General features: G+C 40.3%; 2 protein-coding genes across 4 annotated transcripts; one reads left to right on the forward strand and one right to left on the reverse strand.

The window, feature by feature from the left end:
• Positions 1–60: 60 nt before the first annotated feature.
• Positions 61–5,113, reverse strand: EBNA1BP2 (EBNA1 binding protein 2). Its single transcript, XM_083846523.1, has 9 exons — positions 4,980–5,113; positions 4,821–4,904; positions 3,635–3,801; positions 3,210–3,333; positions 1,792–1,881; positions 1,487–1,562; positions 1,131–1,221; positions 667–829; positions 61–339 (listed from the first exon to the last, which is right to left on the reverse strand). The coding sequence occupies exons 1-9, from the start codon at positions 5,052–5,054 to the stop codon at positions 289–291; spliced, it is 921 nt and encodes a 306-aa protein (XP_083702649.1). The 5' UTR covers positions 5,055–5,113; the 3' UTR covers positions 61–288.
• CFAP57 (cilia and flagella associated protein 57) lies at positions 4,199–27,466 on the forward strand (the record flags this gene model as incomplete). 3 transcript variants are annotated; one of them, XM_083846441.1, is made up of 22 exons in its annotated part: positions 5,132–5,288; positions 5,369–5,688; positions 7,057–7,340; positions 7,542–7,725; positions 8,514–8,666; positions 9,391–9,530; positions 10,250–10,415; positions 10,793–10,906; positions 11,376–11,588; positions 12,239–12,412; positions 12,610–12,771; positions 13,242–13,397; positions 15,507–15,600; positions 16,491–16,681; positions 17,738–17,911; positions 18,710–18,868; positions 19,277–19,420; positions 20,531–20,647; positions 21,128–21,262; positions 21,385–21,528; positions 25,447–25,573; positions 25,855–27,466. In XM_083846441.1, the coding sequence occupies 22 exons, from the start codon at positions 5,132–5,134 to the stop codon at positions 26,064–26,066; spliced, it is 3,720 nt and encodes a 1,239-aa protein (XP_083702567.1). In that variant the 3' UTR covers positions 26,067–27,466. The 3 variants fall into 3 exon arrangements, with proteins under 3 accessions (XP_083702568.1, XP_083702567.1, XP_083702569.1); XM_083846442.1 differs by lacking the exons at positions 5,132–5,288; positions 5,369–5,688 and adding an exon at positions 4,199–4,348 and having other exon boundaries at positions 25,855–27,465; XM_083846443.1 differs by lacking the exons at positions 5,132–5,288; positions 5,369–5,688 and adding an exon at positions 5,748–6,496 and having other exon boundaries at positions 25,855–27,464.
• Positions 27,467–27,991: the final 525 nt, after the last annotated feature.

A 27,991-nucleotide genomic window follows, 5' to 3' on the forward strand; every position in this document is an offset into this window, starting at 1 on the left:
GAACACAGCAGATTTCAGCCACCGTTCATAACACAACTAAATATGAATTAGACATAGGAGTTGAGTTCTGTGTAAACTATTTAATACGTTCACACACCAAAGGTTTAAATAGCAAGCAATCATTCAGCAGAACAGACAGTATAAAATTAGTGATAAGGCACTAATTTCCTTTGACTTTTTTCTTGCCATTTGGAAGCATCTTGCTTGCTCCACGGTTAGCTGCCTGGAGACAGCAGAAACCTTCCAACACACAGAGACAAAAGAGCCCCACTGGGGAACACAATCCTCTTAGCGTGCTCGGCTCTTCATTTTCTGCCGTGTTCTCTTGCCAGGTCTCTTCTGCAAAAAGAGCATGAATTCAGATTTTTATTTTGATGTCCTAACTTCATTCTAGCTCTATAGCGTAGGGAAGATACTAAAAAGAGATTATGTGGCAGTACCTCTGGAGAAGAAGGTTTGGGGACAGAGGTAGCAACAAACAATACATGCTAATTCCCCCACTTATTTCCCTGCTCAGACACCAAACCACCACCCTCAGCCCCCTGTCTGCAACTGAGTTGTTACTTCCAGATGCTGGAGGCGCCGAGCATCTACTCAGGTCTTCCTCCGAGGCAAGGGCTGGCTTCCTAACAAAAAAGGATCACCTGCACACAACATTGTACTTACATTGAGGGCTTTTTTTCCTCCTTTTCCTGGGCCTTTATTGTGAGCGACATTTGACTTGAAGCCAGATACATCGTCAAAGCTGTCCTTTGTGTTCCACTTTGAGCCTTTTTTCTTCCCACCAAAACCAAACTTCTGATTTTTGTATCGTCTTTTGGCATTTGGTCTGAAAAACAACCCAGCAACACCACTGCTTAGAAACCTTGCCTTAGGAAGTTCCTAAGAAGGAAGTACATGTATCTGCTGATGGACTCCCATCAGCCATTGTAAACCTTTCCTCTCTTATTGAAGAGGCAGAAATTAGCACCTTCCAGCCTCTGCTCTATTGGGCCACAGTTATCTCTAAGGACAGAAAAACACTTGGGACTTATTTTTCACCAATATTAATTCAAACATCTTTCTTGTTTTACAAAACTGGAAAAAAAACAGAGATTCTGCCTTTAAATATCTTTCTTTCTTAATCTCACCCTTTCTTCGTCCGTTGATTTGCACTGCCTTTTTTATTTCCCTGAGACGAAGTCTGCTCTTCATCTAGAAAATCCAGCTTGTCAGAGAGACCTGCAAGAGCAAAGGCAAATGCTCAGCTACCACCACGGAAGATGAGAGTTTTCAGTCTAAGCAATATTGACAAGTCACCCTCACTGAAGACCAGCTACTTGGAAGGATTTTCACTGCCACATGCATATGATTCCGTACAGCAGCAGCCTTGCATGCTAACTGTCCAGCAGTACAGACTGACACCACACATCACGGTACCGTACATTCTTCACGCATTTACACTATTTCCATTACACATTTACTCCCTTAGACAAGTTAGCTGTACCTTTCTGGTATTTCTTGACTGCGTTCAACATATTTTTCTTCTCCTTTTGCCTCCTCTGGAGAATTTCTATTTGTACCTGAGAATGTTAGAAGGCAGAATGTTAGTATTGTTTCTTCTAGTGACCCACGCTTTTTTTTTTTTAAAGGTATCCCATGTTTTGCTTTGTCTCCTGTCAAAGTATCTATACAAAAGACTAGACAGATTCCATATATTTTAGCCTGCCTCCTGGGATCTCAATTCCTAAGCTCCTCACTCAGGCTCCACATTCTTGTCATAGATATGTCTCTTTTGTAGCTCCTCCTCACCTTCTTTCCATATTTTCTCATTGCACGGAGCTGTTTTGCTTTTTCAGACTTCTCCATCGCTTCCTGTTTACTCTTAAGCTTCTGACGAATCTGGGGGAAAATAAACAATCAAAATTGATCAGTAATGCAAAAGTAATGCTGTGCAGTCCTGTAATCAATAATCATGTGAACAACAGCAGTGAATGCCAAAAGAAAATACCTCTCAATCAGATAATATGTAATTTATCTCCAAAATTACTTGCTGGCTACCTCTTTGATACAATATTATTTTCTTTGGTATATGCACTGATTATAAGGCATAACTTACTTTCAGTTCAAGGCTAGGAGTTACTACAAAAAATCCTGAACTAATCTGTAGCCAAAATCTTATTCAAAAGACAAAATTCATACAGACAAAACAAAGCCTTATACAAAGGGGCTCTACTGGAACAGCTAAACAAGAGTATCTTGTCACACACTGTCAATATACTCGGGTACATGTAGAAGACTTGATAGTTTCTTTCTTGTCATTTTTAAAAAAATAATAAAGCTCTTCTATAGAGTCAAAAATCCTTTCATGCGATAGAAAACTGATTTTCTATTCATTCCTTGTGCACAAACATTTCTGTAAGGAATTTCTGTTACAAGGGATTACAAAGATTCCAACGCAGATATTCTGAGGCTGTGACTGCAGTAGGAGATAAAAGCCTCTGTTCTTCAAGCAGAAGCCAGCAAAAGAAAGGAACCGTAATGTGTAGAGTTGAGTTAAACCTCAGCACAAACTATTAACGATTATCTTCTCTAAGAAGGTCCTATCAGCATCAGAACAATGACCAAAACACACATGAACTCCAGCTCATGTCTCACTTACACGATGTAGATTCTTCCAAGAATTACGGCTCCATTTTGAACAAAGACCACAATCGAGAAGCAACTTTGTGAAACTCTTATCTCCCGCACAAATCTGACTTACTATCCATGATAGTTTAATTCAATACCACACAGTTTAAAATCAGAGAGACCAAATATGCTGAGTATAAATGAAGGGTGATACTTAAATGGGGAAAAAGGATCACGTTAATGCCCCTGTTCACTGTGAGTTTTAGGACAGAGAGCATAAACACAGCCAACTTTACGACCGCTGTTACATATATGGAGAAGAAATCTCCATTTTTAATACTAATTACATTCAGGACAGAATATAAATCACACTCTTCTACTGTACATTCCAGCCTGTTATGGAAACCCCTACATTGCACAGAAATATCTAAGCAGGAAGACATTTCCTACCATAAAAAAAAAATATCGGACTTGAACACTGTCACAGATCTTTGTCAAAGAGGTAAAGGTAACTATTGACAAACCACACAGTTAATACATAAAGTAGGCTAAAACCAACACACAGCACAGGAAAGAAAGCTATTTTTCACTGCACATACCTTCTGCATCTGTTGGTCTGATTTGGCCATCTCTGCAAAGTAATCATCTGGCCTTCTAGTAGGAACTTTGAGCTTCCGCAACCTAGGGAGGGCTTCCAGGACCGCTGCCTGAGCCTGGCGGTAGCTAGGGAGACAGCACAACAGCAGCTCTGTCAGAGGGTACCAAGCATCGCGCAGCGCTGATCTAAGCTCTCATCGCATAAGCTAGCTGATACTGGGATCTAACAAAAATTAATCTAGAATTATATCAACATTCATACCCTACAGCATTCGGTGCTACTAAAAGCAATTTAGGTTCTGGTACAATATTAATGCTGACAACTTCCGCACATTTATCTAGTTTCCAGCTACGGTTTTATACACTGTATAAAGTGTATATCATGTATAAGCATGCTGACCCTACAAGAAATCTTTTTTATACTTACAAGCTCATCTCTCTCTGGAAATCATTCTCAGGGTCCACAGCATCTTTGTCAGTAGTATTCTGTGAGACAGATTCCACAACGTTTGTAAGCTGACCCAAAGTCACATCCAGCCTTTCCACCCAAGCTAGCTGCTGTCTGAATTCAGCCAGGCACTGCTTCAAACCTTCCTGTGAAAAGGAAGCACAGCTCTGAGCAACAACACACAAAAACCACTATTCAAGCTCACCACAGATGAATATCCAGGTCACAAAATGGGACTGCTCCTCAGCAGCAGTTTGATTATTCCCAAAAGTACCAGAGCAATGCAAGCTGGAAGGGAACTCTGGAAAGCATTCATCTCCCCGCTGGAGCAGGACCAAACACAGCAGATCAGCTCAACCTCAGCTCTGCCAAGTATCGAAGCACCCAGGGATGGAAACTGGTGCCTGAGTGGTTCTCTGAAGCACTCTGCGCCACCTCCAGGCACTGGAGTTCTTCCTGTGCCCAAGTTGACCTCCCCAAGCCACCCCACGCCTCCTTCCCCTGCTCCCACCCCACCCCAGCAGGCTCTGGCTCCAGCATGACCCCAGCCCCCCTGGGAGCTGCCCACCCGGCACCCCACTTGATACCAAGTCAGAAGGATGTATGGTTCTCTCCCTGTTAGAATTACAGGGCCAAATCTGAAATGAATGTCTTAAAATTTGTCCAAATCTGAAATGAATGTCTTATGAACAGGTAAGTCAAACCTTTACTATACTTAGTCAGATAGAAGTTTAGAAATTTTTTAAGCGTAAAGGAGGACCCAGGCTTGGAAGATGTGTCTGAAAAGATGAGGTGAGGAACTCATGGCACGGACACGTGCTTGGACATGTAAGTGACTTAGCTCAGCATGCGTGCCTGAGTTAACTATCAACAAACACCAGAAGATCCCCAAAGACCACCACCAGCAGAAACAAATGATCATGCGTCAGGGATATTTAGATACTTTAACGAGTTCTAGGAAACAGTGTGGATATGTTTGTTATCTTTCTTTTTTAAACCGATTTTGATTGTAAATAACCCCCGTAGCCTGCACAATTCGGCACTCACACATGGGTGAGAGATCCCCTGGGTGTCTGGCACCGTAATTAAAGAACGCCAGCTTTCTAAAACCCCAGATCGAGCCTGAGAGAGTTTCTCTGACCGACTTTTCGGCTAGCACGCTCACCACATCGTTGGGCTGCTTCGGCCGCCCCTCCAGCACCACGTTGAGCCCCGGCTTCAGCGCGCCCTTGGCGAAGGCCTCCTGGAGCTGCGGAGAGAACAGGAGCAGGGTCAGGAGCAGGGCCGGGGCCAGGCCGCCCCGCGGGGCCGGCACCGGGCTCACCTCCGAGTCCGAGAGGGAGGAATCCTCCGAGCCGGAGTCCGCGGACTCCTCAGACAGGCCTCCCAGCGGCGCCATCTTCTCGCCCCCGCCCCCGGGCACGCGCTCGCCACCGCCCCTTCCGCCGGGGCCGCGGTTGCCGGGACGACGGCGCCATGGCGGCCGTGGTGGCGGAGCCCGCCGCCGTCTTCGGCTGCCGGCCGCGGGTCGGCGGCGGCGTCTGCTTCGTGGGGGAGCGGGAGGTGCTGCACGCCGCCGGGGCGGGCTGCGCCCGGCTGCACACCGAGCACGGGCGGCAGGCCTTCCTCCCAGGTGGCCCCGGCCCCGGTCCCCGGCCCCGTCCCCGGTCGCGGTGCGCTCCCCCGCCGCGCTGACCGCTCTCCTCCCCGCAGGCCGCGAGAAGAGCCGGGGCGTGCAGGCGCTGGCCGTCAGCCCCGACCGGCGGTTCCTGGCCGTCTCCGAGACGGCGGCGGAGGAGCCGGCGCTGACGGTGTACGAGCTGGCGGCGGGGCAGCCGCCGCGGAGGAGGAGGGCGCTGGCGGCCGCCGAGCTCCCGGCGCGGGGGGCGGCCGTGTCCCTCGCCTTCTCCCCCGACTGCCGGCACCTGGCGGCCGCCACCGGCCCCCCCGAGGTGGTGCTGGCATACTGGCTGTGGGACAAGCGGCGGCTGGTGGCGGCGGCACGCCTCCAGGCCCCGGGCGGCGGCTGCCAGGTAACGGCACCGCGCTCGGGCCGGATCGCCACCCGCAATCGCACCGTGGTTGTGTGATTCGTGAGGGGGTCGGCGCTGTGAAAGCGAGGTGCCGAGGGAGTTATCTTACAGGCAACAACTCAGCTGGGAGAGTGTGGCCCTTAAGCATTGCACCGTGATGCGTGGGAATGACAGTGCCCGGAAAGATCCCAGCCCGAAGGATGTGCAGGGGATGTCTTCCTGTGGCCATGTGGCATCTGGTCAGGGCAAGAGAGAGAGGGGAGGGCTCTGCAAACTCTACACAATTTCCGTAACCTTTCTTGGTATCTCATATTGGCCCCTCTCAGCAACAGGACAGAGCTAAATGAGATTTTTCTTTGATTTCTTATGGACGTTTTCATGTCCTTATATCACAGGAGACCTATGGTGTGTGCCAGCACAGTTGGCCAATGCACATGCAACGTGTCCATTGTGTCCCCGAGAAACACTCATGAAATATACTGGCTGTGCTAAGTAGGCTTAACACACATCTTGGAAGCTCTCGGTGTGGTTGGGCACCTTTTTCTTCCTGCAGTCTATTCTATGTCCAGATCAGAGGAGTATCTCAGAAAGAGTGGCTGGGAGCAGGATGATGCCACTCAAACAGTTCTTGCATCCTGCTTAGGTTGACCTATTTCAGTATCTTTCTTGCAGGAAGGTAAGAGGCTTTCATTATGCGCGTTGATTGGACCCTAGCTGCCATTTTTTTTCTGGGGTACAGCTGCAAGCAGAGGTGGGGTGACTGGCATCAGCTCCTGAAGAGAGGATTGGAAGATAACTGCTGTCTAAGGTCCCATTAAGCATGAAAAACAGGTCTAACTACCCCTGCTGTCCTTCTTGGGTATTGAGGTGGTTACTCCACTGTTTTCATCAATACATACCTAATTCTACAAATTAAAATGCATGAGTAAGGTTTGCCTCTCCTGAAATGCAAAAGTTCTTCCTCACTTTTAAGGATGGATGGTCTCACTTTTCAGGTAGCTGGCTATCTGAAAAACTTGCTAATCTGTAGTAAAGATGTATTTTTGCCTTTGTTCTGTGATTCTGAAGGGAAGAGACAACTTCCGTATTACATTGTGATTCAGATGGCTTCTTAGCTTAATAGAATCATAGAATCCATAACATGGTATAAAATTGATATACACAGTTCTGAAAGGGGGAGAACTGCAATATACGGTTACGATTTTTTTACTCTCTTCTGTATTCCTGTATGTTTCTGTAAACCTTTTCCCCTCATTTTATTTCCTGTATCTAGAACCTTTCTAGAACTTGCTTCTTTTTTTTTCCTTTTCTAAGTTCTGAAAGTGAACATAGTTATGTGAAGTAATTTCTCTCTCCTTTGTTCCATAGGTGAGCTTTAGTCCTCAAGACAATGCACGTATTTGTATCACTGGAAATGGCTTTTTTAAACTTTTTAAATACAGTGAGGGAACTTTGAAGCAGACGAATTTACAAAAGGGAAAGCCACAAAACTACTTGTGCCATGCCTGGCTCTCTGAGGAAGAAGTTATATGTGGCACTGACACAGGCAAACTTATGTTGTTTGAAAATGGAGAGCTGTGCTGGCAGACAAGTGTAGAGTACAGAAAACCACCCAAAAAAGAAGGTGGCACAACAACAAAAGAATATGAGAGGTAAATCTTTGCAAAATTATTGGTAGGTTCAAAATCTTTGCAGAATTACTGGTAGGTTCATACTTGTGCATGAAGACTAGTTGCAGGCCATTCACTTCCTTCTTGTCCTGTTTATGAATGTGTTATATTTTTGTTGCTGATGATAAACATTCTTGTTTTGTCCTTTCTATACTTAAGTCTTTATGCATTTACTGCTTGCAGATATTCTGAAGTCTCTTGTGAACTGGCTTCTGAAGATAATGGTTCAAAACAGGATTTTATGCCTCAAATATCTGCAGTTGCAGCCTATTCTAAAGGCTTTGCATGTTCATGTAGCCCAGGAGTTGTTCTTCTGTTTGAGAAAACTGAGGAAAAGGAAGTCTACAAGGAGAGTCAAGAAATCTGGGTAGGGAGATAAAAGCTTTTCTAAGCAATTATGCAGCAGAGACCTGCTTTGGCAGGTGGGAGGGTTTTTTCTGAGTCAGTTATTAATAATTTTAAATGCATCTTTAAAACACATTATAAGCATTGGCTAAGTGTCCTGGTGATGTAGAAAGGCAGGGATTTGCCAGAGGTCATGCTGAAGGTCAGTGACAGCCTTTTGCAAGGCAGCTCTGCATGTTCTACATGTTAAGTATGCTTTGAGGTTGCTAAACTTCAGGAAACCTTTAAGAAACTTGTATTTATGGAGACTTGGGAGCTAAGAAATAGTCTACATCAGTTCTGAAAAATTAGTCTGCTTTTTTCCCCAAGGCAAAGCTCTTTTCCCTTCAGATATTCAGTATAGATTTAATGAGACAATGCACTTTTAAGTAATCTAGTAAGATTTCTAACTGGTCTATAAGGAGCAGTATGCACTGACTTCCTGTGGTCCCAGGATAAGAACATTTAACTCTGGTGATCTGGTCAAGCCTTTAAGATTCCTGCTGAAATGTCCTCTGATGCTTTTTTCAGCTTCATTGTTGTAGGTACGGTTATGTTATCTTGAACGCTGTTCCCTGCCTGGCAGAACTTGTATTCTATTTACTATCCAAGTTCTCTTACTGAGAGAACTCTTACTCTTACATTGTATGTAAGTATGTATGTACTTATTAGGGTAGCATTACAGCAAAAGCATGTATGTATGTGTGCACATATGCCTACTACTGGAATGTGGAGACCTGGAATATCCCATGGGATACTTTTCTTGTGCAGCTTCCTCAGGACCTGTTCACCACTGAGCCAAAGCAGTCACGCGGCCAGGATATTACATGTATATGCTTCAGCCCCTCTGAGGAAACAATGGTTGTTAATACAAATAAAAATCAGCTTTACATGTTTACTATGCCCTCCACAGATCTTCTGAAGGTGAGTGCAACCTTTCCACATTCCACAACCAGCATGCCCAGTAAGGCGTGTATTGTAATGGCACAGGCTATTCAGTGTCACTTTCCGTGATGTGTTCTCATGAAATCTGTTAGCTAGAGTCTGAACCCTTAAACTTCATGATATGAAGTGCTCTGTATGCTTCTCTAAGGGCTGTATTTCAGCAGCATTTCAACTTGTATGGGGTTAAATACCTAGCCTGTGTACAGTAATACAAAAAAATATTTACACAAAAGGGTTTTGTAGTTATGGGACCTTTTTCTACATGTAGCCTAAAATGTTATTGGTGCTTCATTTCCAGCATGTAATAGCTAACATCCTGGTTAATTGGCTTATCATTCAGCACTTGAATACTTCTAAATATGTGTCTGACCATAACGTCTTAACTGAGTTCTTGGAGGTCCAGTTCTATTTATTTAACTTGTATTTCTCTCGGTACCTACAGTTATGTTGTGCTCTCTATAGTGTATGAGGACTATGGTGCCTGCATCTTCCCTGCATCACTTCTCTTGATTATTAATTATAAAGTTGAAACTGATCCTAACACTTCTGTGTTTCTAGGGCTATGTTCAGACTGGTGCAGTGACAGGGTTAAGTGGCTTCCTCAAATCTGCTGTACACAAAGAGCTATGATAGATTTCTTACCTGACTTACTGCCTGCAGTGAAATACTTGATATTTTGTTGAATGTTCTCATTTGTTCTCAGGAGAAATCAAGTCATTTTGCATATCTGCATTTCCCATTACATTCTGCTTCGATCACGGGTCTGGACATCTGTATTCGGAGACCCATTGTTGCTACTTGTTCCTTGGACAGATCTGTTCGCATCTGGAATTACAGGACAAAGTAAAGAGTTGCTTTTGTTTGTTACTATCTCCTGCTTTTTTGTATATTGTATTGAGCGGGCGACAGCACAAGCTCATATGAATGACAGTGTTCCACTAAAATTCTTGTGTGGTGTGGGATACAAATGGTCTTACTGACATGATTTGGTCAGTATATGTATGCAGTGCCTATAAAAACAGTGTCGATAGAATCCATAGCCTTTTCTATTAAGCCAAATTTGTGTTTAACTTCTCATGTGTTTTGGAAAAAGAATCTTGAGGAACGTTTCATTCAGCTTGAGATCAGTTGTCCTTAAGACTACAGACAATAACCTTAAGATACTGTTGTCCCATCTCCTGCTTGATGGCTGTAGTTCTGAAGCAAAATGAGTCCAACTTTTAAGGTTCAGTGGGGGTGAGGGGAAGGAAAACAAATCTTAGAGGATACATTTGTGTAGGTTTTCAAACAGAGCTTCACCTACCTTCTTTGTTGTATTACCGTAAAAAAGGATTTGCTCCTGCACTTTCCCCACCTTTTCTGTGAACCAGAAAGTTCACATTTGCCCTTGTTCCTGTAATATCTGTGTGATCATCACTTAACCAAATACTTACAGATTTCCTCAAGGATAAGGCAAAGTCAGGTTGTACCTGCAGTTGCGTCTGCTGGGCCAGATGTTATCTTGTCAGGTGTGCATAGGGAGTTTGTACTGTTCCATACTGCACAGTGGTTTTGTCTTTCAGCACTTTGGAGCTGTATAAGGAATTTCGGGAGGAGGCACACACAGTATCACTTCACCCCACTGGCCTTTTCTGTTTGGTTGGGTTTTCTGACAAACTACGATTTCTAAGTCTACTATATGAGGACATGCATGTTTTCAAGGAGTTTGCTGTGAGAAAGTGTGAAGAGGTAAGGAGTGATGCAAGAATGAAACTCGGGAGTTACAGGGAGCAGAGGGGTGAAAAAAATGACGGTTTAGATGACTGTCTGTTAGATCCTTGTAGGAGTTAGGATATCAAAGCAGAGAGAAAAGGTTTCTGACTACTGGAAAAGGAGCCCGGAGACCTGTGCATAACTGTGGGCCTGGGAGCCATTGAAGGGGTCGCTTGTTCAGAAATGTTAGAGGATTGGATTTTACAGGGGAAAGCACCAACTAAGAAAGTGATAAGAGGCTGATTATGCTCCTTACGTAGCATTCAGATGTTACATGATGTCATTGGAATTCAATGCATGAATTTTCATATCCACTGCATCTACAGTAACAGTTGGCTATATTCTTTTTGTAGTGCTCATTCAGTAATGGAGGCCATCTTTTTGCTGCAGTTAATGGAAATGTGATTCAAATTTATTCCAGCACCACCTTTGAGAATACTAATAATCTAAAAGGACACAGTGGGAAGGTTAGTAAACAAATCCTGAACAGTACAACTCATTAAAGCATGGACTAGTTCATAAGATGCATTTTGAAAAGGTGAAGTATAACCTTTGACACAAAAATTAGAACAAGGAGTACAAAAGTCAATTTCGCTACTTAGTGTATGTGTTCACTACATACATCTAGAGAGTCAGTCCTTATGTTAAATGAGAATGATTTGCAGATAGCTGAACTAGGAGAAATATCCCAACAGTAAATCATAAAAATAAAATATACTGCTTATTACTGAAATGAGCTTTTTCTGTCAGCGTGGCCATTAGGTAATTTGTATTGATTATTCTTGAATGCTGAAATGGAATTATCTGAAATATACCTAAGCTACTTAAGTAAAATTGAGAAATATGGTTCCAAAGTTGTCATGGTTTTACCAGTAAAATGACTCTCTACTATATAATTTGCATATTGGGGTCCTTGGTGTGTTTTGCTTTTGCCAGATACGTGCAGTAAAATGGAGTGCAGATGATGCAAAATTTGTCTCCTGTGACACACACGGTGCTGTGTATGAGTGGAATTTATTGACAGGTAAAAGGGAGACGGAGTGTGTGCTCAAGTCCTGCATCTACAGCAGCATTGCTCTGTCTTCTGATGCCAAAATCATCTTTGCTGTTGGATCAGACCAAACCCTCAAAGAAATTTCAGAGTCTTTGGTGAGCTAACAAGTGCTCTGGGTATTAGCTAAGTTCTCTGGGGAGGGTGTTAGTGCTTAGGTTTTCTTATCTGTTTGGTAAGTAGAAATTAGAGATTTTTTTGATAGCTGCAGTATTTATTGACACTTCTCTTGTGTTCTTATGTCCTTTAGCATGAAACTTGAGATTCTGTTGTAGTTTTATATCTTTATAACCGTACTTGGATTTACCTAGAAATCTTCTAATCCCACTAACATACTAACTTTGCAATATGGTATTGACTGTTTTGCTGAAATATCAGGGTATTCGATCTACCTCTGTAGGCTACATGCATGTATATATTTTTAATCCAGAACAATATTAAATTGTACACGGTAAGCATTACATTTTTCAGAAGAGATTGATTTATGGAACTTGGCTTAAAATTTTAAGTGCACATGTGCATAAAGCTTAATACTAATTATTGTTAATGTTTGTTTGTTTGTGTTTTTGTTTTTTTTTTCTATAGGCATGTAGATTCTTTAAACTGCTTTATTTGCTGCAGGCAGTGATATGACAATTGCTCATGTAATAAGTAATCAAATAATCTGGGGGAACTTAATGTAACGTGGTGTTTTTCTATGTGTTTTGTTTTGGTTTTGTTTGGTTTGGTTTTTGTTTTTCTTTTTTAGATCCAGCATGAAGTGCCTGCTTTTGATGTTGACTATACTGCAGTAGCTGTTTCTCGTTCTGGGAACATGGTATTTGTTGGTACATCTCTGGGGACAATTCGAGCTATGAAGTACCCCTTGCCTTTGCGCAAGGATTTCAATGAGTATCAAGCCCATGCAGGTGCTGTTACAAAGGTAACATGGAATACGTTCTTTTCCCTACTGTGCCAGTTGCACGTCTCATTTAGCATTGATTCTCCTTCCCATTTCATAGCATAATACATTAAAACTAAGTCTGAGCCTGCATGTGGGGAATGGAGATCAGAGCATTCACAGAAGTCCTGTCTTTAGAAATAAAAGTCTCGACTATTTTACTTTCTCTTTCTTCTAAGATGTCTGTAACAAACGATGACCAATTTCTGCTGACTGCCTCAGAGGATGGCTCCATATTGATCTGGAAGGTGTATGACAAGGAAGGTGGGATACTGAAACGGGAAAAGGAAGTTGAATATGCTGAGGAAGTGCTGATCATGAGATCAGATATAGAAGAGAAGGTAGGAGGAGCAACCTGTCTATATGAACCATAGGATTCCTGGTCTACAGCTTATGAATTACATTTTCAAGATGTTTCTTACTAGCTGTGCCTATTTGTCTAAGGGGGTTTTCATGACTTTCTTCATAAGAAGAGGCTACAGCAAGTAGCTGCAGCTGCTTGTTAATATGCAAACAGTGTTGTATTTGCAGCAAATGTGGATAAAGCTTAGGCTTTTCTCTAATACTTCCCCCAATCACTTGTGAGTAGTTTTAATGTGGTGAAAAAGTCAGGAACTGCATTTTATAAACCATCTTGTAAAATAAGAAAGGAATTTTACTTCTGGAACTTCTTGGTCTGTCTTGCTAAAAATTCTCTGCAAAGGCTGTCTTTTTCATAAATATGTGCATATAGATAAAACATCCTTAATAAGTTGTTGCTAGTGGCAAATAATCTATTAAAATAAATATTTTCTCATCCATATCCTAACAGAGTCAAGCAATGCTAGACCTGCAGATTCGTGTGAAAGAGCTACAGACAGAAAATGATTACCAGTTACATCTCAAGGACATGAACTATAATGAAAAAATAAAGGAATTAAAAGACATTTTCACTCAGGAAATAGGCTCCCTTAAAACCAAACACCAGGTAGGATTTATACTTCAGTGCCAAATACCAAGAAATCTTTCCCTTTCCCTTTTTGAGTTAAATTCAAACTTGCATTAAATATGTATGAATGCCATAAGGCATCTGAAAAGTGAAATATTCCTTTCCAATAAAGATGTTCTTGATATTTGTAAAGCATGAACATATCTCATAGGTACTGAGGGGAAGCAAGAGATCTCCTAGGTAGCCTGGGAGAAAACAGTTTCAGCAGTTTCTGCAGTAAGTGCTGCCTAAGACCAGGGATCAGTAAGCTATATCACCCTTGAGTAGAAATGGGACCGTGCTTTAAAACCTCCATCAAGTGCAAGTTGCACCTGCTGCAGGATCCAACAATTGTTCTTCTTAATGCCTTCTTCTTTATGCCTTGGCTGCTTAGCATTTTTAAAAATACTCAGTGATGTGTCTTGTATGCTTTTTGAAAACAGGAGTAAGATATATTCCCTGGATTTCTCCTGTTCATGTACTTACTGATTTCCCTATGGTCATGAAGGAGGAATTTCCTGAAAGGCAAAAGCTGTAATAATTATTCCCAGTGTCTTATTTATCTGCGTCCACCAATTCTACTCCGTCCATCTGTCTGGTGCACACACCAGCTTTATGATTTATTGCATTTGTATGATTTTGCTATATTTCTGGAGCCTTTCTAAAGTTAGAATGCAAGTGATGCAATAGCAATTTCACTGTCAGTCATATGGCTTGAAGTGAGAGACTGTCCACCATATATCACGATTCAATTCTGTCATCCTTATGTTCTTTTCAATATTTTCAGTGAATAATATCCTGTCCTGGTGATTTGTCAGCACTTATGTTGAGTTTTACATGGCCATTTCAAACAGTATTTTGACTCCACGTAAAAAAGGATTCCAGAGTGAAAGCTTGCTAAGTTACTAATTAGTTCTATTATTTTATGGTCTTTTCATTTTCAAGTGCTCCTTTTTATATCTTTCTTGTCTTTTGGTTCTGCAAATAGTCTGACAGGTTTCTACTTCTGATTTTTTTTGAGAAATTTAATTACTCGTTTTAATGTTTTCAGGTTGATACTCAGGCTCTTTGGTGTTTCTGGTGGGTTTTGGTGGTTTTCATGTGGGGTTTTTATTTATTTACTTATTTTATTTAAGTAACCAGAGTTTTAACCTTTCTGTTTTTTCTCATTTTTGTACAGCTTGACCTTTCAGAAGAAAACCTTTTAACTTCTTACAGATTCCTCTACCTGTGTTTTACCTGTGCCAGTTTTATTCTGGTGTTCTTCAGGTCTTTTCGTAGGTAGTGCTTGGCTATAGAGTTTTATTAATCTCAGCTACACTGAAACTTCTTATTATAAGCTTGCAAGCAAATGCCTTTGAAAGTGAATAAAAGTTCTAGGCAGGGAAGTTGTACTTGCTGTATGAGTATCAGTATGTGTTAAGATTAAACAGAATGACAGATTTAGGCAGGTTTGGGGCTAGCCTTTCTAGTTTTTGTGGCCAGTAGGCAAAGAGAGTATTTCTGTTTATGCAAGACACGTACAGTAGTTATGAGAAGAAGGTCAGAAAGTTGTACCCATGGCAGTTCTCTCCAAATTTTCTGTGAAACTTCTCACTCATCTTCTTCTTCCAATTCTTAGTGCTTTTTTAGATTAAATCGTTTGTAGTGGTAGTAGAACATTCCAAGAAAATGGTGTTCAAGCCTCAGTTTGAATGTCAGTGTTTTAGGATCTCAACGTTCCTCCAAGTGAGAAAGGAAGCAGCTTGAATTTTCTTATCTTGACAGCAATTTGCAGAACTGCAAATTCTCCTCAAACAGGCACACAAAGAAGTGGAGGTTTTTGTGGCTGACAAACTTTTCTTGTTAAATTAGGGTTATACAGTGCCTTGTATTATATGAAGTCCATTTGCTACTTTTCTTTAGCTTCCTTAGTTTTGTAATTTGTTGTAGTGAATTAATCTCTGGGAAAACTTGTTTTTGTAATGCATGGTATCTGCTTTTTTGGTGAGAGATTTCAAACATAAATCTGTTGTGTATGTGTTCCCCATCATGGGAAAGAACTCAAAGAATTAGGACACTGCTTTGCCTATTTTTTAATGAAAATTTATTTTTCTTATTCTTTACCAGATTTTGCAGGCAGAAAAAGAAAAACAGGAGCTGCAACACCAGTCTCAACTGTCTGAGCTGATGAATAAACAGGCCAAGGAGATGCAAGACCTAGGTTAGACTGCAACAAATGTTTATAACTAGAATGTGAAGCAATTGCATTAGATTCCTAGCAAGTAACATGATGGGAAGAGATTACTAGAGTGCAAAGCACAAGGAAAAAATGCATGTATGTCATACAGTTATCACAAACCAAAAGTTTGTCTTAACAGCATGCACAAGCAAGAGAATGTGCATGTGGGCACTGTATCTTTTATGTTCTGTTCCTGAGATTAATAATGTCCTTATTTATACTATAGCTCACTGTACAATAATAGTGATATCGTACAGTTCAGCAAGCAGGCTAATTAATGTACAAGGTGCACAACATGGAAATACCTGTACCCCAGATTCTTAATCAAGATAAAGCAGAAATACTGCAAATTAGTACCAAAAATCAAGTCCACCCATAAGACTCATCCTCTGTAGCAGTTGTAGTTTTACAGTTCTGTCATTGTTGACATTCTCAAGAGAATGCTTAGAGTGGCTATTATTCATTTATTGTTATGGCAAACTAGGAGATTTTGGTGCAGGTTTTGGACTTGTTCAAGCTGGAACAGAACTTTTTTTTTTCTGTTGCAGTGAGCAGGGATACAATGGAATATTCGGAAACAAAACTGAGAAGGGTGAATGACAGCTTTGGAATGGGCATTATTAGCGAAGTGATAAGTAAAAGGAAGAGCAGGAAACCCAAGAGATGGTTTTCTGATGTAGAATTTTGTATGGCCGCAGAGCCTAAAACCCCTGTATATCTGATGAAGAAAGTGATGAGGTGCTTCTAGTATAACTTATTGCAACCAGCTGCCAAAAAGACAGTAGAAAATAAGACATTGATAACTGCAAAAGGATAGGATACACCTCTCTTTACTATTAGTTTTATCAGTTCCATATGTTTCCTGTTACTAGAATCTGACAGTAATAAGAAACTCTTAATGGAAAATGAGAAATACCAGGAGCTGCAAGTGAAATCCCAGAGGATGCAGGAGGAATATGAGAAACAACTGCACAATTTGGAGGAAAGCAAAAGCAGGACTGTGGAGGAGCTAACAGTATATTATGAGGAAAAACTTAATGAGAAATCTGTTCTGTTGGAAGAGGTAGGAAACTTGATTGACAGTTTGAATTATTGACTATGTTTATTTCCAACTGTGATGAAATGTTCCCTAGAGGAGGGAAAGTTGGCTCCCTTCATTCAAATCCTAATCTGCCTGTAACCTTGGGGAAATATGTCGGCAGGTAGAATAGTAATGAGGAAAACCCCAGCTGAGTTACCAGCTTTTCTGGGCTTCATGCATTCAGCAAGTAACCTGCTAAGGAGGATATCCTTGGGCATTCTATTTGCCTCTCTTTCTCCTATATCTAAGAATTCCTGTTTATTAATGTGTGTTAGATGATACACTTAACTGCAGTTGGAGAAAGATTCAATCACCTTGTTCTAATGAAGAGATAGCATGTCTAAAATGGTGAATTCTGTGACAGATCAGCTCCCATTTGTTGAAATCACCACTGACACTAAGTCCCTGGGCTTCCTGTCTGCATAATTTGGGGAATACCCTGAGTACTTAAGAAATTCCTGCACGTTGAGGTCAAAGACTTGGCCAGATAGGGTAGCCAGATAACCAATGCTGATACATCTAATGCCAACAAATTCCATCAACATCACTGATTGCAGCCCTATGTTGCAACACCAATAGGGAAAGAATGAGAGGAAAGAACATGAGAAGAGAGTGATACAGAGACCGATGGAAAACTGAGTGTTTATTGGTTGTTAATGTTATTAATGTTTGTTGGTTATTAATGCATCAGAAACAGCAACTTAAAAAGATTTTCTGAAGTGTTTCTCATGTTTGCATTTGCTTCTGCCTGGACAATTTTGCTGATTTGAGCTAGATTTTCAGATTTTTTTTTTTCTAATATTGTAGTCTTCTTAAGACCTGGATGCTTTAAGTTAAGAATTTTTTGTTTCTAAGTTTTTTAAGTGACTTTAATCCCTTCAGAACTTGTTAGCTTAAACGATATTGTTGTTGAAGAGTCCGCTACTAGGGTGGGCCGGGTGGGCCCTCCCAGGAGAAAGACAGTTGCAGATAAAGAATTACCCTCTTTGTTGATCTCTTACTTTTGTGTTCTCTAATATTTACTTCTCCTAACTGCAGGCAGAGGAGGATATAAGGCAGCAGCTTCAAGCACATGAAGAAATTAGGAAACAGATTGAAGAAGATGAAGACCGAGAAATTCTAGATATCAAAATCAAGTATGAGAGGCGACTTGTAGAAGAAAAAGAATCAAATCTGCAACTGAAGGGAGAAATAGGAGTCATGAATAAAAGGGTATCTCTTATTCTGTGATAGGATCACACCTGTAACATGGAGACCTATAGCCAAGAATTGAATATGATTAATGACATGTTAAGGCCTAATAATATTTAGTCTGTAAATATTTGGCATTTCATATGAGAATAGTTGTCCCTTTTTATATCAGTTTGAATATTTCAGGATATTTGTGCAGAAGAAGATGTGTGCCGATTGTATTGTTGATATGGTTATAGACAGATGATAGAGCAGTGTGTGTGTTATTTTTAGTACACTTTTTGTATCTTATGTAGTTTGAAATCATAAATAATAATATTGTTCCTCCTATAATGGGAAAGAAATGAACCTTTTCATTTTTCCAAGACCCGATGTGCTACTATGTTAGAAAAATACTTCTACTGCTTCATTTAATGCAATACACTTTGTGTTTTGTACACATCATCATTTTTTATTGTTCTTACTCCTTGAGTTTTTAAGGAGGCATAAAACCTTTTAGCTCTGTTACTAGCTGGGCATTATATTTGCCTGAGGATGTTGGATGGACATTTTTTCTTTCAAGTTTCTTCAGTATCTATTTTGGAGGCATAGAGGTTCTCTACCTTCCCGCAGTCTTTCATCATGGTATTGCTTTCTGTTCTGATGTCTTTTAGACACCAGCACATTAAATGCCCTTCCTGAAGTGATATCTAAATCCTGTAATGTCTTAATTTGATAAACTTTATCCTACACTGTCTTCAAAGTAACTTAGAAAGTATGGTAGTTAAGTGGTGCACAGCTTCTGGAGACTGTTAAGCTCTTACCTGTTTGCCTCTCCAGTTGAGCAGCCTACAGAAAGAGCTCAAGGAACGAAACAGTGACATCGAGGAAATGAAACTGGAACAGCAGAAGCTGCAAGATGTAATTAAGTCACTGGAAAAGGACATTGTGGCGCTGAAGACAGAAATTGAAGAGAGAGCTAACACTATCCAGGACAAGGTAAGAAACTGGACAATTGGCTGATATCAGTCACCCTCCCTTAATTTAATACAAGTATTTATTTTGACAGTATTGTATTGCGTTAATATCACGTGACTGGAAGCTCAACTTTAATTTGAAGAATTTGCAGTCTTTAGTTTGGGACCTCAGTGTTTTACTGACATTCTGAGCTTTTGGGAGCTCAAGTGTTGAGTTTCTCATTCCCCATTCTGGGATTTTTAGGATTATACATTATCTCTGCATTATTTGCCCCCTTCCTACCCACCCAATCTGTGTGAGGTGTATGAAGCCTAGTTTTCCATTAGATCTATGACTGCTGTTTTGGCCTCTGCCATGTTTGTATATCGTTCTAGGGATCTGTTTGAGAGTGCTGTGGCTGATTCATAACTCTGTACATATTTCTCCCAGGAGAAGCATATATATGATCTGAAAAATAAAAATCAGGAACTGGAAAAGTTCAAGTTTGTACTGGACCACAGAATAGAGCAGTTTAAGAAGCAAATAGGATCACGTGAAAATGATACCAAAACGATGAATGAGCAGATCCATGAGGTGAGTAACACTGTCATTTGGCCTCTGCTTCTAAACCCATTGGCTGAATACAGAGATGACCAGGCAGGTCCCGTGGAGGTTCACCTGTTTGTTCCTTAACTTCTTTCAAGGATACACAGCATTGATTCAGTATGTTTACAGCTAATAAAAATATTTACCCACAATACCTGCTATTTATTTTTTGTGTTACATGGTACCAATGATCAATACAGCTATTTAAGCTCCTCTTTCAGTATTTTATTCTAGACTCTGAGTAATATACTTTTTGCTTAAAAATAGATCTCATCCTTATGTAGTTGTCCTGCATGCACCCTGTAGAGTTTGCAAGACACTGCATTTATTGATCTGGAGGAAGAGAGAGTGAACTTCTCTTACAAAGTTACAGATTTGTGCAAATATAACCCAATTTAGGAATTAGGTTCATCAGCTAATCCATGGAAACTTTCCATGTGTTCATAATTAGCTTGCAGAAAAATTTTTGAGGCAACTTACTCATGATAGGATCTTACTGTGATCTCTCAATAGCTAATCAGTGATCTGTTAGTTTTCATAAGTCTGTTTATTCAGAATGAAAGCCTTTTAAATAACTAGCGAACATTTTATATGCATGTCAGACTATCATGATGAAAGCCCTAGCCTCTTCTCTGGTCACCATCTCATGTCAGTAAATGCTGAAGCATTAGGGCTTTTTTCCCCCGTATTCTACATGTCATCACAGCTTTTCATGGATTTGTTTCTTTTCAGTATCAGTTGGTTCTTATCGTTGCACTTGCTTTTTCCAGTATTGACTATTAATTTATACCTCACCCATTTTTATTCAGGTGGAACAGTACAGCTCCAGTCCAGGTCAAGGAAACGAAGAGGCATCGCATCACTTAAATACTTATAACTCAAAATGGGATTGAATAGGCATTTTTTGAGTGTTTTCTCTGTACTCTGGCAGAGGGCAGTGTTGTTCCAAAATTGTCTTGGTTCATGTTGTATGTAATTCAACCTGAAGGGGGATCTACTCCCTCAAGTCTGTGTTTCTCGTCTCTGGTTCTCCTGTTATGTGTTATTTTTTTTATAATGTCTTCTCTTAATCTTGATTACCCCCCCGCTTCCTTTCAGATGGAGGGGGAACTGGAACGATTCCAGAAGGAGAGCACACATTTGAAACTGAACATCACACAACTGCAGCAGAAACTAAAGGCAACTGATCACAACATGCACAGAGAGAGGCAGAAGGTATGAGGTAGCAGTGCACAGGTCCTGCATAATGAAACAGGGGGGAATGAAACACTGCAGAAGCATTAATCTGAGCAAAGAGGTCCTTCAGGAATACTGTGTACAAGGACCAGGGAACAGGAGATTCTCTGGTTAAGTGGGAACAATGACAGAAAACTTCCAAATCTGAAACCAGGTTAGCTATTTGATATTAAAAAAATCCAGTTTCTTGTATGTAATTTCAACCAACACATTCTCACAGATTTAACAAAGCAGTGAGGCAGAAGCCTAACTGAGTCAGTGCCCTATCAGTTTTTGTTTGTTTGTTTGTTTTTGTTTTGTTTTTAATGAAGTATTTTAAAACAATAAAGGGAAGTAAAAGTATATGAGAGCTTTTACCTGTTTTGCTAGACTTTCTAGGAAGATTGCATGTGACAGAGTGCTCTGATGAGCCAAATAAGAATGTATCTACATTAAACACTAACTACATTATTCTTGCAGAAACAAAATATGGAAACTTTGATCAAACGATTTAAAATGGATCTTCATAATTGTGTGGGCTTCATTCAGGATTACAAAAAACTGAAGCATGGGATCCGTGAGCTCTACACCAAGTATGTGCAGCAATTGGATATGGTGAGTTGCCTTCTCACATGGTGAGTTGCGTTTGCCTTCTCCTTGCAGGTGAATTTATGTGGTAGTGTATTGAGGCAAAATTACGTGGTAGTGTATTGAGGCAAAACTTTGTGCCCTCTCAGGTGGAGACTGAAGAGGTAGATGTAGATTTGCAGAAGGAGTACACGAGACAGCGAGAGTATCTTGAGAGGAATTTGGCAGCTTTGAAAAAGAAGGTGGTGAAGGATCAGGAAGTCCATCAAGCTGCTTACATGCGCATCATGCAGGTAACAAGCTTTTTCCTTATGTTAAGGGAGGTAAGAATGAAGCAGTTGCACAGAAGAGACTTCAGTCACCATAGTGCTATAATTTGTTAGGACTTTGAAACAGTTTTGGTTTGTTTCCTTGCCAGAAATGCCTAGGGCTTTCAAGAGTTTCTATTCAAGGATAATATTCATTGAGCTCTAGTGCTCAACAGTTTTCTGGACAGAAAGAGCAAGATCTCTGAAGCCAGAAAATGATGCTGTTTGTGGATGCTTTCCTTTGTCTGCCACTTCCCAATGTTAAAGGAGATAGGGATCTCTGCTGCCCGGATTTTTTTTTAAGCCATTGATGGACTTACTTTATTTTGAACGGTATTTAGAATTACCATCATAGTCAATTTGCACCTGAGTACTGAGCTGCACTTGCTGTGTGGTGGTGTTTAGGAAGTAATTTTGGAGGAAGAAAAAAGATTGGCTTTCTTTGGCCACATAGTCCAATGCCTACTGGTCTGAATTCAGAAGAACTTTCTGCTGCTCACATCCATGTTTTCCAAGGAAGTTCAGAAACAAATGATAAATAAGCCTATTCGTACTGAGACCTCTCAGAATCTTTGTTCTTTACGAGGCAGGATAAACTTGTGGCTGCTGGGGCCAAAGACCTAATTTGTTTTCATCTGGAATGAGAGGATCTAAAGGCCCACATCCAACATCCTGGGAGGACAGCACTTGTACAGTCTCTTCTTACCCTGGTCTCCCTTTGCTTTGAAAGTCAGCATTTCCTTTTCCCCTCACTAGCTCTTTCTTCATTGTTAGCTTATTATGCTTCCTCAGGATCTCTAGACCTCAGTCCTCTCCTAAATCATCTGTCCTTTGTTATGTATTCATAGTGCTCCTTCAGGCCCAGGCAGCAGTGATCTTCTTCTTTAGCCTTGATTTAATTTTTTTTATTCCTTCTGTGAATTAGATGCTTCCTTTTCATACAAAATGAGATGGCTTCAGAAAAGAAACTGAAGAATTTCCTTTCTGGAATAGGGTGACAGATGGTGCTCATAATGATAATACTTGATGTCTTGGACCGGTAAGCCTAACGTGAAATGATGATTAAAAATGAATTAATAAAACATCTGGAAGATGAAGATATCAAAGGTTCTAACCAGCCTAGTTTCTTCAAAGAAAAAGCAGTTCTCTGAAGTCTAGTAGATTAATGAGACTTTACAGCCAGGAGGAATTATCATGGTCTTCCAGTCCATCACAGGAGGCTTTTAAGACTAGTTTAGACAAACTTCTGTCAGGGCTTGCTTTGAACAAGTAAATGACATTTTGATGGCCTTCTAGCTCTGTATTTCTGTAATTCCTCAGTTGTGCTTACATTTTCAGAGCTGTGCATTCCTCTCTGAGTGACTGTTCATAGGTACATTCCATTAGTGACTGCTGCAACAGATGATTAGAAATGTCAAGATAATTTTAATTATTCTTACCAATTGACAAGTTGCTTGTTGTTGGACTGTTATTTTTCCCTCCAGCCTTCTGTATTTGTAATGGCATCTTTGGTCACGTGGATACATAAGAACAGACATACTGAACAATCTCGAAGTGAGACTGCCTGAACTGAAGCATGTGTAGGATGATCTTTTCTATTATGTGTCATACTGTTCTCTGACAGTCAGCACTGTAGGGACTTAGGAGATTGTAGATTGCATCCAGACATCATCTGCAGTTGTTCCTGGTGTCCTCATCCTCTATGCATTTGATCGATCTCTTTTCTGAAATATTTTTCACATTTCCACAGCATCTTATGGCAATGAGTTTTGCAGTGAACATTTATTTTAATCCGTTGCATGATCATTTCATTGCAGTGCAAGCTTACTGTCAGAATGCAAAGACTGAATTAAAGGCTAATCTCTCCGTATGGCATGCCTCTTCAGAAGAATATTATCAGCATCAGCCAGCAGCCTTTTTAGCACCCAGCAAGCCAAACAGCATTTCTACATAGCCCAGATTACCTCATACAGGATACTATGTATTATGCTAATAGGCCAAAAGTAAGATCTTCAATAGATAACAGCATGCAGCCACTTGGAGTGAATTTATGAATGTATCGATGCCAAAGTGCACCTTAACAGAAATAGCGTGACGTAACCCTGAAAGCTGTTTACCAGAAAATTTCTCTGATTGATTCTCCAAAGTTATCCTGTTCAGGATCAAGCTCTGTCATAAACATATAGCAGCTAAATTTTGTCTGTGTTTAAAGAATTGAATTAAACAAGTCAGAGTCTACAAAATACTATATTTTCAGAGCAGGCTGTATTGGGTCACCACCTCATGCTGCATTTAGAGTCCAACACAACCAGTGCAAGACCAACTGTTCCTGCCCAACAACTTCAAACCTTAACACATTCCACAATCTGCCTCTGCGTCACTGACTTTCAGCTGAAGGGAAACTATAGCATAGTTGTCTTATACTTGTCTTATATATAAGTATACAAGTATACTTATATATAAGTATACAAGTATACTTGTCTTAGTTTGAGCTATTAAAAATCTTGCCAGATACATGCACCTTGAGTTATTGCTGCCAACTCGAACTCCTTGAATGCATCTGTATACAGAAAATTGCTGTAAGCGTGGTACTTTGTTACTAACCAGTTCTGAGTTGTCTGTTTCTACTGCATTGACTCTTGTGTGTTGCTAATATGTCTAATATATCATAAGGAACCAAATCACATGCTTTCCATATATCTCTCATGGCAACATAGTTTTCTTTATCAACCAAAATTATCATCTAATCAAAAAGAATCAAGACTTGAAAATATCTTTTCGATATTGAAATGTCAGTAATCCTTGTTCGTATCACTTGCTGTTTAACTGTGTTTCCTGTTGCATGAGACTGCTGTTAAAAGTGTACCTTTTGGCCATCTATCTTTCACAAATATTGCTGTTTATGGTGAAGTCCCGGGAGCTGAAATGGTGCTGTTTTCCAAAACTTCTGAAAAACCATTACAGATAACTGAAATCATTGAGGCTCTTCATACTAGCTGTTGATGTGATTTCACTGTCAAATGAACAGAGGCGAATGTACAATTCCACTCCTCTTGAATTAGAAAAGAAATATTTAGCTAGTGATTCTTCTATTTATGAGTCATGAGCAACAATTTTATCATCCTTCACTAGTTTTAGCCCATATTGTTTATGCTGAGGTCTTTGAACCTGTCAATACAGTGAGTAAAGGAGAACCATATTGCATTCATTTGTACTTTCACAACACCTTCGGCAAGATTCTTCGTGGTATGCTGTTAGAAATTAAAGCTGAACTTTTACAGGTTGAAAACTGATCAACAAAAGAACAAAAGTTAAATACATGGCCAACTTTTCCTCATAACAAAATGTTAACAGTAGGTGTCTCAAGTCCCCATCCACTTTATATATTTCTTAATAATGTGGAAGGGGTGTTGGAAAGTGATGTCAGTCATAACTAATGAAAAAGTCTTTGAAGAACTGCAAGGAGATAGAGATCATTTAAGTGAACAGACACATGGTGGCAAGTGAAAAGCGAAATAACGCACCCTGGAGGGAGGAATGGGATTTCTTCACATTAATTCTGAATTAATTGGATCAATCCCAGAACAGGACCTGAGCTTCCCTGTTGAATTGTCAGAGAAGATGATGTCTTAGAGTGAAGCTGCAGTCAGAAAAGCAAAACAGATATTAGCTTCTTGAGCTAATGTGATTAGAATACTGTCACATTTTATATCAGATGTACTGTAGCTTTTATCTGAAATGCATAAAGTACTGACTGCTCTAGCTCCACAAGCATGTAGTATGTTCTGCTTCTTATTCTGATTCTATGCTGTCCAGTGTCCTTCCAAAGGAAATGAGGATACATATTGCTGAGCTATTGAGATAGTCCTGTACTTTTCCTCATAAACCACATTGTTTTTGCAGGAAAATGTAAGTCTGATTAAGGAAATTAATGACTTGCGGCAAGAACTGAAGGTGGCCTATACCCAGGTACATGACCTCCAGTCAACACTAAGGTTAACCAAGAAGAAGCAAGCAATTCAAGACCCAGGTGAACAGTGCTTCTTGTGTGTTTCCATATTGTCAGGGCTCATTCCAGAAGCCGTCTTTGTCCTTAGTGAACAATTCTGTTACTGTCCCTGTATTGTACCAGCTTGTCTTGCCTGATGGCACCTGTTATATTGTAACATTCTGGTGAATACTGCAAAATCTTACTATTTAGCTTTACTCCTTCAGTTCTGAAAGATGCTTATTCCTTTCCTTGCTTATTCCATAGAACTGTGAGCTAGACCTTTGTTTCTCTGCTCTTTGTTCTCTGTTTTTATCTTCTAGCTCCCTCCAGTGAACTGCTGTCCAGCCCAGCTGTGCTGAGGTTGAATGCACAGAAGGAAAATGAGAAAATCATAGAAATGCAGCAGCTGGAAATTCAATACCTACGAGACCAAATCAGGGAGAAGGGGCAAAGCCTTGCAGTTCAGCCTCTGTTAGATGGAATGCTTCCTAAGCTGAATCTAGAAAGAAGCCACAAGACACAGCAACAGTGACCTGGCTCAAGGACACCTTATGTTATTATATTCTCCTGGCAACATAAGAAATACAACAGCATAGATTAGACTTCCGTGATCGTATACTCTTCCACTAGAAGCATTTGTGCAGCACTTATTGCTGAGGACACAAGGCATCAGCCTTCCTTCCCTCCTCCTTTCCTGTAATCTGTCCTTTCCTCTCGTTTAAGCACGCGTGTTCTGAAGTCTTTCTGCCAAGGAGTCAAGATAAAAAATAAATATATTTGTGTTAATGCAAAGTTGATCTTTGTGCCTTCATAATTGGGCAGGTATACACTTGAAAGATAATGTGTCCTCATGTGTATTGAAAGATGTGTCCTAGTTCAGAACTGCTGGTAACTCTGTAAACATTTCTACTAGAATTCTAATTGTATTGTGCTGCAAAAATCACCATCAACCTTCTCTTTTCCAGTATTTCATATATCCATACAAAGGGCTGCCTGTACTTAAGATGGCAATAATGTCCCTTATTCCAAGGAAGTGTCCAGTCCCTGACTAAAAATCAGTTACCCTATGAAGGCAACCTTTGCCTAGTGGTCAAGCACACCTGAACTGGAGCCCTTGCTCAAGCCACTGCCTCATGTCTCTGGATGTGTTGTCTCATCTGTTACAATCATTTCAGCAGGACAAAAAGATTGCCCAGTTTCAGACTCCAAAATCTTCAATAAAGTCCAAATCTTATGTCATACCTCACCTATAACTTAGATAATGTCACCTTTGCTTTGTCTATTTTCCAACATCTGTATCTCCTTTAGTTCTTTTTTTTTTTCAGTGAAATTCTTCTTAATAAATCGCTTTTGAAAATACTGATGTATAGAAAATAAACAAGGAGTCCTTTCTCTAATCATTAGGGAAAAAAGTAAATTTTTCATCCTTTGTTGTCAGCACATGGATACATGGATACATGCCTGCCTGTCTGAAGAATTCTGTGCATGCTTCAGAAGTTTTTAGGTACTGATTGAGCATGGGAACTATATGGTGTTATAACAGCCACTACATTATTGTTTCTGTTTTCTATCCTGAAGTGTAGAGAAGTGACAAGTGCTTTCTAAATGCTACTAATATTATTACACTGAAGATCAAGGTGCCAAGGCTGGATAACATGTAATCTGTGTTAATATTTGGGATGCTAGACTCTTCCAAGCTAACTCCATGGTAAAATAGATGGTTCCATGAGCGCCTATGACCTAGGAGACTTCAGCTGAGTGCCTTGTCCTTGAATGTGGAAAAAAGCTTCCTTAGTCTTACTTCTTTCATTTTGCAGCTTTAACCTGTGTGAAGTGTAAGTTTTGCAGGAACAAAAGGAAGAAGTTATGATGGAATTGGTCTTTTAATGTGCTTTCTTAACACCCTTTCTTCCTCCCTCCCCCCAATATAATCATCTTGATACTTCCTGTACAGAAAGAGGATGTAATTAATGTAATTAGCAAATATTTTAGAAACTAGTTCCCTCTTAAATTTTCAGAACACACCCATATAATTCGCTAGACTCCCTTGTGGTATAATTTTCCCCTCACTTTGCAGAATAAATTGAGTGGTAGCAGTCACTACTTTAATAGATGTGGTTTAGAGAAATGGAATCAATCTTTCTGAAGAAAAAGAACCTTGTCCTAATAAGAGGAAGAAGCATATGCAGGTGAAGAATGATTTCTAAGTGGTGATTAATATGCTTAAAAGTATGCCCATGTGTCACCCTCATTAGAAAGATGTCATTTTGAAGATGATACAAAGCCTGATGGATGAAGCCTACGTAGCTGGCAAACTTGGTTCAAGAGGATTTTGAGCTTGATCATGGTGGGTAAGAGGTGACTAAAACATTGTTCGCAAAGGAGAACATTAAAAGTCAGGCACAGCAAAATGTTACAGCTGGGGTTTATCAGAGACTCACTGGGAAAAAAAATATT

This window comes from Anser anser, assembly GCF_964211835.1.
Source record: "Anser anser genome assembly, chromosome: 8".
NCBI lineage: Eukaryota > Metazoa > Chordata > Aves > Anseriformes > Anatidae > Anser > Anser anser.